Source organism: Coregonus lavaretus (assembly GCF_964263955.1).
Source record: "Coregonus lavaretus genome assembly, chromosome: 5".
Lineage (NCBI taxonomy): Eukaryota > Metazoa > Chordata > Actinopteri > Salmoniformes > Salmonidae > Coregonus > Coregonus lavaretus.
In genome coordinates, this window is record NC_139992.1 from 21,179,658 (window position 1) to 21,196,706 (window position 17,049).

At 45.2% G+C, this 17,049-nt stretch overlaps 1 protein-coding gene across 1 annotated transcript in view; it reads right to left on the reverse strand.

Moving 5' to 3' along the window:
- The window catches only part of LOC311129001 (E3 ubiquitin-protein ligase SH3RF3-like), a 104,761-nt gene that overhangs the window by 4,755 nt on the left and 82,957 nt on the right, over positions 1 to 17,049 (reverse strand). Inside the window, exons 2-8 of the mRNA XM_084161236.1 lie at positions 13,748 to 14,035; positions 9,297 to 9,392; positions 7,152 to 7,603; positions 5,112 to 5,282; positions 4,586 to 4,809; positions 3,644 to 3,939; positions 1,513 to 1,844 (exon numbers count right to left, since the gene is read on the reverse strand). Of these exons, the coding sequence (XP_084017362.1) occupies positions 1,513 to 1,844; positions 3,644 to 3,939; positions 4,586 to 4,809; positions 5,112 to 5,282; positions 7,152 to 7,603; positions 9,297 to 9,392; positions 13,748 to 14,035 (1,859 nt within the window). The remainder of the gene's footprint in view (positions 1 to 1,512; positions 1,845 to 3,643; positions 3,940 to 4,585; positions 4,810 to 5,111; positions 5,283 to 7,151; positions 7,604 to 9,296; positions 9,393 to 13,747; positions 14,036 to 17,049) is intronic.

The window sequence follows — 17,049 nt, forward strand, 5'->3', positions numbered from 1 at the left end:
ATAATTTGCAAATAAATTCATTAAAAATCCTACAGTGTGATTTTCTGGAGAAAAAAAATCTCAATTTGTCTGTCATAGTTGACGTGTACCTATGATGAAAATGACAGGCCTCTCTCATCTTTTTAAGTGGGAGAACTTGCACAATTGGTGGCTGACTAAATACTTTTTTCCCCCACTGTATACTGTACATTTTACATTTTGGTCATTTAGCAGGACGCTCTTATCCAGAGTGACAGCGCACATTCAACTAAGGTAGATAAACAACGACATATCACAGTCATAGCAAGTAAAACGTTTCTGTAACCATTACTGAGAATGTTGTTGCTGTTCGGCCGGCTACTTGCACATTTATTTTCAAATACAAAATACATGTATTTAATTAAATACACAATACTTTGCAAAAGTATCTTATATTTTATTTGGATACAATGATCTTTAAGGTATTTTGTAGTTTACATTTTAGTCATTTAGCAGACGCTCTTATCCAGAGCGACTTACAGGAGCAATTAGGGTTAAGTGCCTTGCTCAAGGGCACATCGACAGATTTTTCACCTAGTCGGCTCGGGGATTAGAACCTGCGACCTTTCGGTTACTGACACAACGCTCTTAACCACTAAGCTACCTGCCAATCCAATCAGTTTTCCACATTGATTCAACGTCATCACATAAAACATTTCTTGTTGAATTTACGTGGCAACAACGTTGATTCAACCAGATTTTGCCCAATGGGGATGCATTGTAACTCATATTCGAACACATGCACACCATCAACACACACACACACACACACACACACACACACACACACTAGGAGGTGATATATGCTGCTACTCAGGTCACCATCATTCACCATCATGTGCTTGAAACATGAGGTCGGAGCAGTGTGTGTTTTTATGTTTGTGTGTGAGGTGGCGGTGTGAGAGTGTTTGTGTGTGTGTGTGTGTGTGTGTGTGGGTGTGCGTGCATCTGCATCTGTGTGACGCGGTTGCTCTCAGAGAAAAAAGAGGTCACTATTAGCTCTGACACACATTGTGCACAAACACACACACACACACACACACACACACACACACCGATGGGGATAGGAGAATAATGATGATCGGGGCTCAGGTATTTCTTGTGCTGCAGTGGCGTAGAGTCGTAGAATGCAGCATATCTCAGTGATGTTTGAGGGTGTATGAGGGTGTGTAGCCATAGACGCGGGAAATCGTTTGGGGGTGCTGTGTAGTTTTCGCTGACGGGGGTGACAGAGGGGCAGAATAAAACATTTCTGCCTGCGCTACAGACGGCTATATTGGTCCTCTAATACTGGACTAGTAAAGGCCCAGTGCACTACTTTGGTGAAAAGTATTTTAATGTATATATTATTTTTATTCTGATTTTGTCAGGGAGTGCTGCAGCACCCTCAGCACCCCTACTTCTCGCGGCTATGTGAGTAGCTACAGTATGTGTATACCTCTCTCTGGACAGGGTGTGTGTATAAGAGTGTGAGTAGCTACAGTATGTGTATACCTCTCTCTGGACAGTGGTTTGGGTTCAGGCCGGAGGGCTAGCAGTGCGTTTCCGGGGCGGGTCGTCGGGGGCGACCGGGGGAAGTTGAGATCGAGGGATCCTGACTTCCTGTTCAGCGTCTCTAACCCCATTGCCCCGGCCATCTCACTCTCGATTGGACAAGACCCAGCACGCCCCTGGGCCTCCATTGGACAGGAGCCAGAGCGGGTGTGATGTGGGAGGACGGCACCCGACAACGGGAGGGTTGGTGGGGAGGACGGGGGAGAATGAGATGCCTTTTTCTTGGCCGCGGCTCCAGAGAGAAGCTTTAGCAGACCTCCTTTCTTCTCCTTCTGTGGACACAGATAACAAGACACAGGAGAGAAGGGGATGAAAACATTTGCAGTCTCTTCTACAGACTATCTGTTTTATTTTTCTGGCAGTATCCCTCCTGGTCTCAGAGACGGTTAACCAGCAGTATCTACCTGATGTAATAATGACACCTCCAGTTGGCCAATACAGTATCTTTTTGAGATCTGAGTGTAGTTCTCTGACCAGCCACCAGAGAGCAGCACATATACAGCAGATAGTTTAGTCTCGATGTGTCAGGGGGAACTTTAGTCTCAGTGTGTGTGTATGTGTGTGTGAGTGCGTGTGCATCTTTGGGGTTGAGATGTGAGTCAGAGCCAATTATCAGCTCATAATCAGCATGGAAGCATCTGTCTGACAGCACAGCAGGCCTCGATACACACGCACACACACACAGGCGCGCACACACACACACACACCACAAACCTCTAACTCAATCAGACAGCAAACTCCAACACATAATAAGCCAATGCATGTGGGGAATTAAAATGGTTAGGAAAGCTAGGAGGTTAAATATGGAGGACTAAAAGTGCCACAATTAAATAAATAAATACACCATTAAATAATTACTTAAATGTGTCATTAATTAATTCAAATTAGAATTAAATACATAAATGTGTAATTAAATGTATCATTAATTAATTCAAATACCGATTCATTTTATGTAAAATACATATATAATTATTTCACTATTTACATTTACATTTCATGATCCTGCATTGCAGTGATTCATGAATTACTTAAAACTGTCAAACTGACCCATCAAAGTCAGTGGGCGGGGCTAACGCGAATCTAGTCTGATCCATTGCTTTGGTCTGAAGTAGAGTAGGCCAACCTGGATAGAGACAATGGAGGATCTCCGTGAACTTTCCAGGGAGTTGGTTAGAGACATTTTAAACTTAGCAGATGATGTAGAAGCAGGACCTGCTGACATTATCCGGAATTGATTTGTCTTGGCTTGATGCAGAGGGTAACCAATCAGGCGTTAGGTTCCGCCTACCAACTTTTGATGGGTCAGTTTGACAGTTTTAAGTAATTCAGGAAGCACTCCAACGCAGGACCATGAAATGTAAATGTAAATAGTGAAATTATTATATATGTATTTTACATAAAATGAATCGGTATTTGAATTAATTAATGACACATTTAATAACACATTTATGTATTTAATTCTAATTTTAATTAATTAATGACACATTTAAGTAATTATTTAATGGTGTATTTATTTATTTAATTGTGGCACTTTTAGTCCTCCATAGTTAAATGCTATGAAACTGAATATTATAGTTGATCCATCACAGCTCGTAGTCAATGACTGTTTATCATGGTCGTTCCCTAGTCTATTTGTCCTATTGTCACCAACTGTCTCATCTAGTGTCTGTGAAGCCAGTCAACACCAGAGCAGATAGGCTTCTCTCTCACAGACAACTCTACCATCCATCACTGTCACCATGGACTCAGCTTTAATACACACATCAAGATGAAGAGACGGCCCTGTCACACTGATAGTCTGTCTGTCTGTCGTTGGAGGATTCTGCACCATGTCCAGGTGCAAGCCACTTCCCCTCAACACCACTTCCCCTAGCTATGCTTTTAATATTCCCTAACGATATCCTCCTGACTATGGCATCATGTTGAGGGATTTTAAGGCAGTGTGATGTGGGAGACAGACTCTGCTGTGAGTTTAGATAAAGGGAGGTAGTGTTGGGCGAGAGAGGGAGATGGTAAGAGAGAGAGCAAGGAGAGAGAGAAGAGATGAGAGGGCAGATGAAGAGAGACTCACCTTCTCTGGTTTTGGGGCGTTGCTGTGGGAGGTGCCAGGCGAGGACGGTTGGAAGGGATTGGTTGATTCTCCGTTGAGCAGGGCGGCACTGGCGTTGGGAGGGGTGAGGCAGGAGAGAGGGGAGGAAAGGGGGATGAGAGGTGAGGAGAGGCAGGAGAGGGGGGAAGGGCCGGGGGACAACATGGACATCGGGCGAGCCAATTGGCCAGCGGAGCGCGACGGGGAAGAGTTCTGAGGTCGGAGAGGAGAGACAGCCGCTGTGGGACGCTCTGGGCTGCTGGAGGGTGGGCTGTGGGCTGAACACACACATTACATACTGTTACATACTATTACACAGCACACAGTAGCCATCTTACTGTTACAAGACACCATCTGCTTCCTGTTTGTGCTGTCATCATATTATATATATTTTTTAAATTGTCACACTAGATAGGTGCAGTGAAATGTGTTGTTTTGCAGGGTTAGCCATAGTAGTTTGGCTCCCCTGAGAAAGTTAGGGTTAAGTGCCTTCTGATTTTTCACCTTGTCGGCTCGGGTATTCGAACCAGCAACCTTTCAGTTACTGCCCCAACGCCCTAACAGCTAGGCTGACAGTCAATAGGAGAGGCACACACGAGACATGTGACCAAACTACCATAGCCTACCTATGGCCATATTTTCTTTTGTAATGGATAACAGGTGTGTGTGTGTGTGTGTGTGTGTGTGTGTGTGTGTGTGTGTGTGTGTGTGTGTGTGTGTGTGTGTGTGTGTGTGTGTGTGTGTGTGAGAGACAAAGAGAAAGAGAGAGGCTCCGCAGGAGAAACTTTAATTACCATCACATGTTCTCCCTGACAGAGAGAGGGAAGGAAGGAGAGAGGCAAGGAGGGAGAGAGAGGCCAGATATAAGAGAGCTGGATCAAATGTAGAAAATTACAGATCTAGAACCTCTGTGTGTGTCCTCACCCAGTTGCATGGCAGAGCGGGTCTGGTTAACTGTTTGTTGTCCGGAGCGAAGGCAGTTCTTCAGCTGAGCAGCGGCAGATTGGGGGGAAGAGGGAGGAGGAGAGGGACGAGAAGAGGAGGGGCCAGCGGAGGAGGGGGAGGCTGCCTTACTCCCCTGTCCCACCCCTCCCACCTCCTGCCCCGAGAGACAGGAGCCCCGAGAACCACCCACCGCAAACGGAGCTCTGCAGAGAGAGAGAGAGTGAGAGAGAGAGAGAGAGAGAGATAGAGAGAGAGAGAGTGCGAGGAGGGGTTGGGAGAGGTGGAGAGCAAGTTCCAGTCCTGTTAGAATAGTGACCAAGATACTATTGATATCCCCTATTATACTACCATCTACATGCTGCTTATCGACCGCCTGTCACGCAAACAGAGTTATGTGTTTGAAAGGGTGTGTGTGAGAAAGTTTGTGTGAGAGGGAGAAAGAAATAGTATTTGTGTGAGAAAATGTGTGTGTGTGTGCGTGCATCCGTGCCTGTGTGTGTCTCACCTGGACACGGGTGTTACATAGTTTCCAGGGAAGACTCCTGAAGCAGCGGTGCGTAGTGAGGTTCCTTTAAACCACCCGTCCTGACACTTCTCTGTGACGCGGTACATCTCTCCTTTCCTCAGCTCCAACTCATCTGCCTTCTGGGGCTTATACGCATACAGGGCCAGGTAGCTGGGATACACAGAGACATCATTTAGGATCACATGACTGAACAAATGAGTGGTATTTTTTTAATATGGACAAACAACTATGTAATAAAATACAACCACAGAAAAGGTGAGATTCTGTGCATGCCTCATGTACATTATTTGATCTCATATCCAATTTGCTGGAGTAAAGAACTAAAAAAATTTTTTAAATTCACTGTCTAAATACTGTTGGAAGGTACTACTGAATATATGTTTGATATATGAATGTACATGTCTGAATATACACTATACGACCAAAAGTATGTGAACACCTGCTCGTCGAACATCTCATTCCAAAACCATGGGCATTAATATGTAGTTGGTCCCCCCTTTGTTGCTATAACAGCCTCCACTCTTCGGGGAAGGCTTTCCACTAGATGTTGGAACATTGCTGCGGGGACTTGCTTCCATTCAGCCACAAGAGCATTAGTGAGGGTGGGCACTGATGTTGGACAATTAGGCCTGGCTTACAGTGGGCGTTCCAATTCATCCCAAAGGTGTTCGATGGGGTTGAGGTCAGGGCTCTGTGCAGGCCAGTCAAGTTCTTCCACACCGATCTCGATAAACCACTTCTGTATGGACCTCGCTTTGTGCACGGGGTCATTGTCATGCTGAAACAGGAAAGGGCCTTGCCCAAACTGTTGCCACAAAGTTGGAAGCACAGAATTGTCTAGAATGTCATTGTATGCTGTAGCGTTAAGATTTCCCTTCACTGGAACTAAGGAGCCTGAACCATGAAAAACAGCCCCAGACCATTATTTTTCCTCCACCACACTTTACAGTTGGCACTATGCATTGGGGCAGGTAGCGTTCTCCTGGCATCCGCCAAACCCAGATTCATCTGTCGGACTGCCAGATGGTGAAGCGTGATTCATCACTCCAGAGAATGCGTTTCCACTGCTCCAGAGTCCGATGGCGACGAGCTTTACACCACTCCAGCTGACGCTTGGCATTGCACATGGTGATCTTAGGCTTGTGTGCAGCTGCTCGGCCATGGAAACCCATTTCATGTATGTGCTACTGTCTCCCGACGAACATTTATTGTGCTGACGTTGCTTCCAGAGGAAGTTTGGAACTTGGTAGTGAGTGTTGCAACTGAGGACAGACAACTTTTACGCGCTACGTGCTTCAGCACTTGGCGGTCCAATTCTGTGAGCTTGTGTGGCCTACCACTTTGCGGCTGAGCCGTTGTTGCTCCTAGACGTTTCCACTTCTCAATAACAGCACTTACAGTTGACCGGGGCAGCTCTAGCAGGGCAGAAACTTGACAAACTGACTTGTTGGAAAGGTGGCATCCTATGACGGTGCCACGTTGAAAGTCACTGAGCTCTTCAGTAAGGCCATTCTACTGCCAATGTTTGTCTATGGAGATTGCATGGCGGTGTGCTCGATTTTATAAACCTGTCAGCAATGGGTGTGGCTGAAATAGCCGAATCCACAAATTTGAAGGGGTGTCCACATACTTTTGTATATATATAGTGCATGTCTGAATATGTCTGAAGAATAATAGGAGGGGAGAGTAAACAAGGTCTCCATGCTCTGCCTCTGGGTTACTATGGTAACTGCGGGACATTTTCCCCATAGCAACAGGGCAGGTTGCCGGGTCGGAGATGGAAGTGTCCGACCTCATTAGCGGGACAACCCGCTCTGGATAGTGTGTGTTTTTGTGTGTGCACGCACGTCCAGGGAGATATGGGAGTAGATGCAACAGAACCCCTATATTCCATTCAGCTTCTGTCTCACCATATAGGCAGGACAACAGCTCAGAGAAAACAGACAGCATTGTTAGTCAACTCATTTACCTATAGATTTATCAGTTAGTGAACCATGCCTGTGTGATGAGTAAACTTACATGTTGAGTGGTAGTTGGACCTTGGCTTGAGCCAGCAGTTCTGAGGTGACTGAAGCCACTCTGGGAGGAACTAGAACTGCTACTGAGGAGGGAGAGGGACCGGGGGGAGAGTCCTGTATGCGTGCAGCAGCCCTGGGGTCAGAGGAGCTGATGAGTACAGGGTGGGAGATCTCCATGCTGTGTCTGTTGTTGAGCTGGGCTGTCCGCTGCGTCACACTCAGAGCTGTGAACGAGTGGCGCTTCTTAGCGTTTTTCTTCCCCTCTCCTCCTCTCCTCTCCTCCTCTTGCCTCTGGAGGGCACCATTGGCGCTTTCTGCAGAGGATGGGTTAGGGGAGGGGCCAGGGGAGCAGGGACCCAATGGGAGGCCAGGAGACGGGTCAAAGCTGAGGCCAGGGACGGGATTGGATGTCGGCTTGTCAATCTCCATCAACTGTTTGGCTGTTTCATTTAGCTAAAGTGAGGAGGAGACGAGAGGAAAGGAGACGAGAGGATAGGAGAGGAGAGGAAAGGAGGCAAGACGAGAGGAGAGGAAAGGATGAGATCCAAATCCTTGAATTGAATTGCTTTAGACTGCTTTATTACACACTGCTGGCGCTCAGAGCATGCCTTCTCTTGTTGGCAGAACTTCAAACCAGACAAAAAAGATCACACACACCACACACCCTGGGGAGTATCTATGTACTTAGAGAAAGAGGAGGAGGAGAGAACAACGTTTGTAATGCAGCTCATATCTGACAGGATGATAGTACATCTTGTTCCTGCTAGTCAGATAACCACCACACACTGAATCTACCCAGCAACAACACTACTCACGCTCTCTCACAGACGGATGCTCAGTCTCACAGTCACAGTCACAACACAGAGAGAGCAGGTCCTCTCAGTCCACACACACACACACACACACACACACACACATTATCACCATGTTGAACTCAGGGGATGCTACTGCTACATTAATGTACATCAATATCACCTCCGCTGAAAACACACTCCTTTGTTGGAGAGGATTCCCTGGAGAGAACAGTGCGTGTGTGTGTGTGTTCATACATGCATGTGTGTGTATAGACTGTAGAGGGCAGGACAGAGTGGATCTGTCTCAGTGTGTGAGATGCCGCCATCTCCATATTAATAGATATGCTAATCAGACCATATACTAATGAGCCTGATAGATTGATTCTGCACTGACGGCATCACTCTCAGGGGACGAATGGAGACGCACACACACTCTTTCTCTATGAAGGTCAAATACACACTCAGACACAGACAGACAGTGAATAACTTCATCCAAATATAGTTTTTTCCTCTCTCCATCTCATGCACACTTTCCCACAGTATACACAATACACCTGAATATGTGACTGTCTCTTTACACTATTCACAAGGGCCTTCACCTTTTCCTCGGCAGAAAAGGTGTGAGAGTTTGTGTGTGTGTGTGTGTGTGTGTGTCTGTGTGCGCTGTTCCCTGAGGCAGAACCATCCTTCACATTGTATGTTTTTGCTCTCTGTGATCATCTTTCATCTGAGCAGCGCTGTGCTCACTTTACCATACAGTGTGTGTATTTGTGTGTGTTTGGACGTCAACATTCTAACAGTCTAATAAATACATTTCATATATGCTATTTCATGGCAATTATTGGGGTGATTATCAACTGGGCAGGGCACCTTCAACTGTCGGGAGTAGGAAGGGCAGCAGGGGGAAACCGACATGTCCTCCTTCAATTTGTGATATTAAGATTCTAACAACGACAGTGTGTTATATAGACTTATTTAGGAAAAGTCAAGGACGGGGGGGACATGCCTTTAAAAATGGAGGAGTAATTAAACAAGTGAATTTGTTTTATCGTCCACATGACGCTCTCGGCTCTCCTAGTGTTAAAGGTATGAAGGGGTAACTGTGCACAGCCACACCACCATAGGAGACAAGGAGAGAGGAGAGAGCTCCTTCCTCTCTCCCCCAACGCTCCACTCGCCTCCAGCTGGGACACCCTCATTATGTCCTCCCCCCTACTAACCCTAACCTCCCCCCAACACAACACACACGCGCGCATACACACCCTCCCCTGCCGAGTCAAAGTGATGGAAGACTCTTAATTATTGATGTATCCCTATCTAATAAGACCCCCTGTGTGTGTGTTTGTTGTTACCTCTACATAGAGGATGGGGAAGATCCCAATCTTATCTCCCAGCATGCCCTCTGCCCAGTTGTCATCCACTCGTCTGATCACCGTCAGAACCTCATCCTATTGGACAGAGAGACAGACAGTGGTTTACAGGAATGAAGCTTCTATTCATATCTATCTCTCTCTATGGTCAGATTTGCCAAAGGGAGGGCGAGGGTGATCTAGAGTTTTGTTGCCTCTAGTTGGTGGTGACATGCTGGTAAAAATGAGGTAAAACTGATTTCAGTTTCCCTGCATTAAAATCACCATATGTGTGCGTCTCTCTTTCTCTCACTCTTTCTCCCTCTCTCCCCCACTATCTCCCCTCTCCCTCTCTAACTCTCCCTGTCCCCCTCGTTCTTTCTGCCTCTCCCCCTGACCTAATGATACCACTGTCTCTACTCATTCCTCATCATCACAGAGGGAAAGAAGGAGAGGGAGAGAGAGAAAGAGAGAGGGAGAAAGAGAAACAGTAAGAGAGGGACCCACTGGCCCTGTTACATGCAGGCTTACATGCTGCTCTCCTTCACTCATTCACTCCCTCTCCGTCTCCTCTCCGTCTCCCCCCCCCGAATTTCAGCCCATCCTTCCATTTAGTCATTTAGCTAGGGAACTGCAGCTGTGATTCTGTGTGTGTCTGTGTGTGCGAAAAGAAAGTGTGTGTCTGTGTCTCTCTGTCCTGACTTGGCCCTCTTTCCTTTAGCCCCATCCTGAGAGAGTGTTTGAGGCCAGGTGCTGCTAAGGAACACACACACACACACACAGAATGAGAGAGAGAAGGAGATATGTTCCATTTGCCAGTGTCCTCACCTAGAGTGTGTGTAACAGCATGAACAAATTATGAGCTTTGAAGAGGAGAGAAGCAGAGGGAATACAAATCACTGTTTATCACAAACACTGTGCTGGAGAAGGGGGGTGGGGGAGAGAAAGAGAGAGTATCTCTCTCGCTCTCCCACACAGGAGGAGAAAAACTATATTCAGATAGAGAGGTAGAAAGATAGACGGAGGAGAAGGTAGAGTGCTTAGATAAACACAAAGCATCCAGTGGGGTATCATAGAATACAGTTACATGCAGACAATAATACGATTACTGTGAATAGTCAGATTAATATAATAATTCGATTTAAACGTTTACAAGCTTTGCAAGAAGAACGATTTCCCGAATAATTCTGTTTACATGGACACATCTGAAATCAGGCTACCTGATGGCCCTTTGATAAATGCAGAAAATCGAATGAAAATAAACGTTCTACCATGTTATTTTTGCGAAGCCTATATGATTCTGAGTTCGGACATACCCTACCAGTCAAAAGTTTGGACACACCTACTCATTCAAGGGTTTTTCTTTATTTTTACAATTTTTTACATTGTAGAATAATAGTGAACACATCAAAACTATGAAAAACCCATATGGAATCATGTAGTAACCAAAAAATTGTTAAACTAATCAAAATATATTTGAGATTTGAGATTCTTCAAATAGCCACCCTTTGCCTTGATGACAGCTTTGCACACTCTTGGCATTCTCTCAACCAGCTTCATGAGGTTGTTACCTGGAATGCATTTCAGGTGTACCTTCTTAAAAGTTAATTTGTGGAATTTCTTTCCTTCTTAATGCGTTTGAGCCAATCAGTTGTGTTGTGACAAGGTGGGGGGGGGGGGGTATACAGAAGATAGCCCTATTTGGTAAATGACCAAGTCCATATTATGGCAAGAACAGCTCAAATAAGCAAAGAGAAACAACAGTACATCATTACCTTAAGACATGAAGGTCAGTCAATACGGAAAATGTCAAGAACTTTGAACGTTTCTTCAAGTGCAGTCGCAAAAACCATCAAGCGCTATGATGAAACTGGCTCTCATGAGGACTGCCACAGGAATGGAAGACCCAGAGTTACCTCTCATTAGAGTTACCAGCCTCAGAAATTGCAGCCCAAATAACCACTACTAAAGGACACCAATAAGAAGAAGAGACTTGCTTGGGCCAAGAAACACGAGCAATGGACATTAGACCGGTGGAAATGTGTCCTTTGGTCTGGAGTCCAAATTGGAGATTTTTGGTTCCAACCGCCGTGTCTTTCCCACCGTAAAGCATGGAGGAGGAGGTATTATGATGTGGGGGTGCTTTGCTGGTGACACTGTGTGTGATTTATTTAGAATTCAAGGCACACTTAACCAGCATGGCTACCACAGCATTCTGCAGTGATACGCCATCCCATCTGGTTTGTGCTTAGTGGGACTATCATTTGTTTTTCAACAGGACAATGACCCAACACACCTCCAGGCTGTGTAAGGGCTATTTTACCAAGAAGGAGAGTGATGGAGTGCTGAATCAAGATGACCTGGCCTCCACAATCCCCTGACCTCAACCCAATTGAGATGGTTTGGGATGAGTTGGACCCCTGAGTGAAGGAAAAGCAGCCAACACGTGCTCAGCATATGTGGGAACTCCTTCAAGACTGTTGGAAAAGCATTCCAGGTGAAGCTGGTTGAGAGAATGCCAAGAGTGTGCAAAGCTGTCATCAAGGCAAAGGGTAGCTATTTTAAGAATCTCAAATCTCAAATATATTTTGATTTGTTTAACACTTGTTTGGTTAATACATGATTCCATATGTATTATTTCATAGTTTTGATGTCTTCACTATTATTCTACAATGTAGAAAATAGTAAAAATAAAGAAAAACCCTGGAATGAGTAGGTGTGTTCAAACTTTTGACTGGTACTGTATAACGTTTGTATGTGAAAACTATTTCTAAGACACATACTTTCAGTTTTTCCGAACTCACTTCACTCGTGCACAAGAGGGAGGCTTTTGCTGCTGGTGCTGGCACATACGCAGATCAACTCCGTTTAAGCTGTTTCCATGTCCTAATAATAAAATAAAAAACTGGTGTTTAAATCAGTGTATTGATACACTACACGACCAAAGGTATGTGGACACCTGCTCATCAAACATCTAATTCCAAAATCATGGGCATTAATATGGAGTTGGTCCCCTGTTTGCTGCTATAACAGTCTCCACTCTTCTGGGAAGGCTTTCCACTAGATGATGGAACATTGCTGCGGGGACTTGCTTCCATTCAGCCACAAGAGCATTAGTGAGGTCGGGCACTGATGTTGGGTGATTAGGCCTGGCTCGCAGTCTGCGTTCCAATTCATCCCAAAGGTGTTCGATGAGGCTCCGTGCAGGCCAGTCAAGTTCTTCCACACCGATCTCGACAATCCATTTCTGTTAGGACCTCGCTTTGTGAAAGGGGCATTGTCATGCTGAAACAGGAAAGGGGCCTTCCCCAAACTGTTGCCACAAAGTTCGAAGCACAGAATTGTCTAGAATGTCATTGGTTGCTGTAGCGTTAAGATTTCCCTTCACTGGAACGAAGGGGCCTAGCCCGAACAATAAAAAACTGCCCCAGACCATTATTCCTCCTCCACCAAACTTTACAGTTGGCACTATGCATTGGGGAAGGTAGCGTTCTCTCCTGGCATCCGCCAAACCCAGATTCATCCATTGGACTGCCAGATGGTGAAGCGTAATTCATCACTCCAGAGAACGTGTTTCCACTGCTCCAGAGTCCAATGGTGTCGAGCTTTACACCACTCCAGCCGACGCTTGGCATTGCGCATGGTGATCTTAGGCTTGTGTGCGGCTGCTCGGCCATGAAAACCCATTTCATGAAGCTACTGACGAACAGTTCTTGTGCTGATGTTACTTCCAGAGGCAGTTTGGAACTCGGTAGTGAGAGTTGCAACCGAGGACAGAAGATTTTTACGTACTACGCGCTTCAGCACTCGGCGGTCCCTTCTGTGAGCCTACCACTTCTCGGCTGAGCCGTTGTTGGTCCTAGATGTTTCCACTTCACAATAACAGCACTTACAGTTGACCGGGGCAGCTCTAGCAGGGCAGAAACTTGACAAACTGACTAGTTGGAAAGGTGGCATCCTATGACGGTGCCACGTTGAAAGTCAATGAGTTCTTCAGTAAGGCCATACTACTGCCAATGTTTGTTTATGGAGATTGCATGGTGGTGTGCTCGATTTTATACACCTGTCAGCAACGGGTGTGGCTGAAATAGCCGAATCCACTAATTTGAAGGGGTGTCCACATACTTTTTTATATATAGTGTATATTTATATTCCGGACTCGGACAATACTCGTTCTTATATGTCTTAAATTCTTTCTTTTTCTTTTTAGGATTATGTGTGTTTTGTTTTGTTAGGTATTACTGTACTGTTGGAGCTAGAAACATAAGCATTTCGCTGCACCTGCAATAACATCTGCAAAATATGTGTACGCGACCAATAAAATAAAATTGTATTTGATCAGTCTCCATGTAAACATACTCATAGATGCACACACAGTGGATTACAGCGAGTCAGCGTGTATTTGTGTGTGTAGGTTTGTGTGTGCGTGCGTGCGTGAATGTGTGTGTGTGTACCTTCGAGAAGGCCAGACAGTCTTTGTCCTGGTCTTTGTCTTTGACCTCAAAGTCGTACAGGGCCTTTCCTGTGGGCGGAGTTTGGCTCAGCGGCCGTAACAACGCAATGTAACTAGCTGGCAGGAAACCATGACAACTGTTCAGCTCCCCGTGGTACCAGTTGTCGTCAACTTTACGTCGCAGGATGATGATGTCCCCTTTAACGAACTGCAGGTCTCCAGGTTCCTTCCCCTCGTAGGAATAGAGAGCCTTCCCACAGGGCAGGGTTTGGGTTAGATTAGATACAGTCTGGAGGAGAGAGAGGAGAGATACGTTAGACCTTCTCACAGGGCAGGGCTGGGACATTCTAGAAGACCGAGAGGAGAGATACGTTAGACTTTCCCACAGGGCAGGGCTGGGACATTCTAGAGGACCGAGAGGAGAGATACGATAGACTTTCCCACAGGGCAGGGCTGGGACATTCTAGAGGACCGAGAGGAGAGATACGTTAGACTTTCCCACAGGGCAGGGCTGGGACATTCTAGAGGACCGAGAGGAGAGATACGTTAGACTTTCTCACAGGGCAGGGCTGGGACATTCTGGAGGACCGAGAGGAGAGATACGTTAGACTTTCCCACAGGGCAGGGCTGGGACATTCTAGAGGACCGAGAGGAGAGATACGTTAGACTTTCCCACAGGGCAGGGCTGGGACATTCTAGAGGACCGAGAGGAGAGATACGTTAGACTTTCCCACAGGGCAGGGCTGGGACATTCTGGAGGACCGAGAGGAGAGATACGTTAGACTTTCCCACAGGGCAGGGCTGGGACATTCTGGAGGAGCGAGAGGACAGATACGTTAGACCTTCCCACAGGGCAGGGCGGGTACACTCTGGAGGAGAGGGAAGACAGACCCTATAGAAGGGATAAGCAACTATACTGAACAAAAATATAAACTCAACATGCAACAATTTCAAAGATTTTACTGAGTTACAGTTCATATAAGGAAATCAGTCAATTGAAATAAATTCATTAGTACCTAATCTATGGATTTCACATGACTGGGAATACAGATATGCATCTGTTGGTCACAGATACCTTCAAAAAAAGGTAGGTTCGTGGATCAGAAAAACAGTCAGGATCCGGTGTTACCACCATTTGCCTCATGCAGTGTGACACATCTCCTTCGCATAGAGTTGATCAGGCAGTTGATTGTGGCCTGTGGAATGTTGTCCCACTCCTCCTCAATGGCTGTGCGAAGTTGCTGGATATTGGCGGGGACTGGAACACACTGTCGTACACATCGATCCAGAGCATCCCAAACATGCGCAATGGGTGACATGTCTGGTGAGTATGCAGGCCATGGAAGAACTGGGATATTTTCAGCTTCCAGGAATTATGTACAGATCTTTGGGGCCGTGCATTATCTTGCTGAAACATGAGGTGATGGCGTCGGATGAATGGCACGACAATGGGCCTCAGGATCTCGTCACAGTTTCTCTGTGCATTCAAATTGCAATCGATAAAATGCAATTGTGTTTGTTGTCCGTAGCTTATGCCTGCCCATACCATAACCCCACCACAACTATGATGCACTCTGTTCACAACGTTGACATCAGCAAACCACTCGCCCACACGACGCCATACATGTGGTCTGCGGTTGTGAGGCCGGTTGGACATACTGCCAAATGCCAATTGCACACTCCCTTACAACTTCAGACATCTGTGGCATTGTGTTGTGTGACAAAATGGCACATTTTAGAGTGGCCTTTTATTGTCCCCAGCACAAGGTGCACTTGTGTAATGATCATACTGTTTATCCAGTTTTTTGATATGCCACACCTGTCAGGTGGATGGAGTATCTTGGTAAAGGAAAAATGCTCACTAATAGGGATGTAAACAAATTTGTGCACCAAATTTGAGAGAAATGAGCTTTTTGTGCGTATGGACATTTTCTGGGATCTTTTATTTCTGCTCATGAAACATGGGACCAACACTTTACATGTTGCATTTATGGGAGGGAGAGAGAGAGAGAGAGAGAGAGAGAGAGAGAGAGAGAGAGAGAGAGAGAGAGAGAGAGAGAGAGAGAGAGGGGAGAGAGAAAGGGAGGGAGAGAGAGAGAGAGCGAGAGAGAGAGAGAGAGAGAGAGAGAGGGGAGAGAGAAAGAGAGCGAATGACAGATGAGAAGAGAGGGAGGGTAGTACTTTTGCATTCCGCGGCTCATTACTATGGAGGACTAAAAGTGCCACAATTAAATAAATAAATACACCATTAAATAATTACTTAAATGTGTCATTAATTAATTAAAATTAGAATTAAATACATAAATGTGTTATTAAATGTGTCATTAATTAATTCAAATACCGATTCATTTTATGTAAAATACATATATAATAATTTCACTATTTACATTTACATTTCATGGTCCTGCGTTGGAGTGCTTCCTGAATTACTTAAAACTGTCAAACTGACCCATCAAAAGTTGGTAGGCGGAACCTAACGCCTGATTGGTTACCCTCTGCATCAAGCCAAGACAAATCAATTCCGGATAATGTCAGCAGGTCCTGCTTCTACATCCTCTGCTAAGTTTAAAATGTCTCTAACCAACTCCCTGGAAAGTTCACGGAGATCCTCCATTGTCTCTATCCAGGTTGGCTTACTCTACTTCAGACCAAAGCAATGGATCAGACTAGATTCGCGTTAGCCCCGCCCACTGACTTTGATGGGTCAGTTTGACAGTTTTAAGTAATTCATGAATCACTGCAATGCAGGATCATGAAATGTAAATGTAAATAGTGAAATAATTATATATGTATTTTACATAAAATGAATCGGTATTTGAATTAATTAATGATACATTTAATTACACATTTATGTATTTAATTCTAATTTGAATTAATTAATGACACATTTAAGTAATTATTTAATGGTGTATTTATTTATTTAATTGTGGCACTTTTAGTCCTCCATACATTACACACATATCATTACATTAGCTCTGGGGTCACACTTTATTTGGATAGTACGGATAGTCCGGATATCTGTTGATAAGCAACTGCTTGCTAAGGTTACAGTTAGGTTTAGAATAAGGGTTAGGGCTACGGTTAGGGTAAGGGTAAGGGTTAAGTTTAGGGTTAGGATAAGGGTTAGGGTTAGTAGATAATTAGTTGAAATGTTACTGATAGTCTGTAGATAGTACCTACAATTTTACTAAAAAGTCCTTAAAACTAGCTTAGGTTGTAGAATGTTGACAACAAAATGTGTAACACTAACATGCACACACTTCTTTCCTGCTGCCAGTGTGTGTGTGTGTGTGTGTGTGTGTG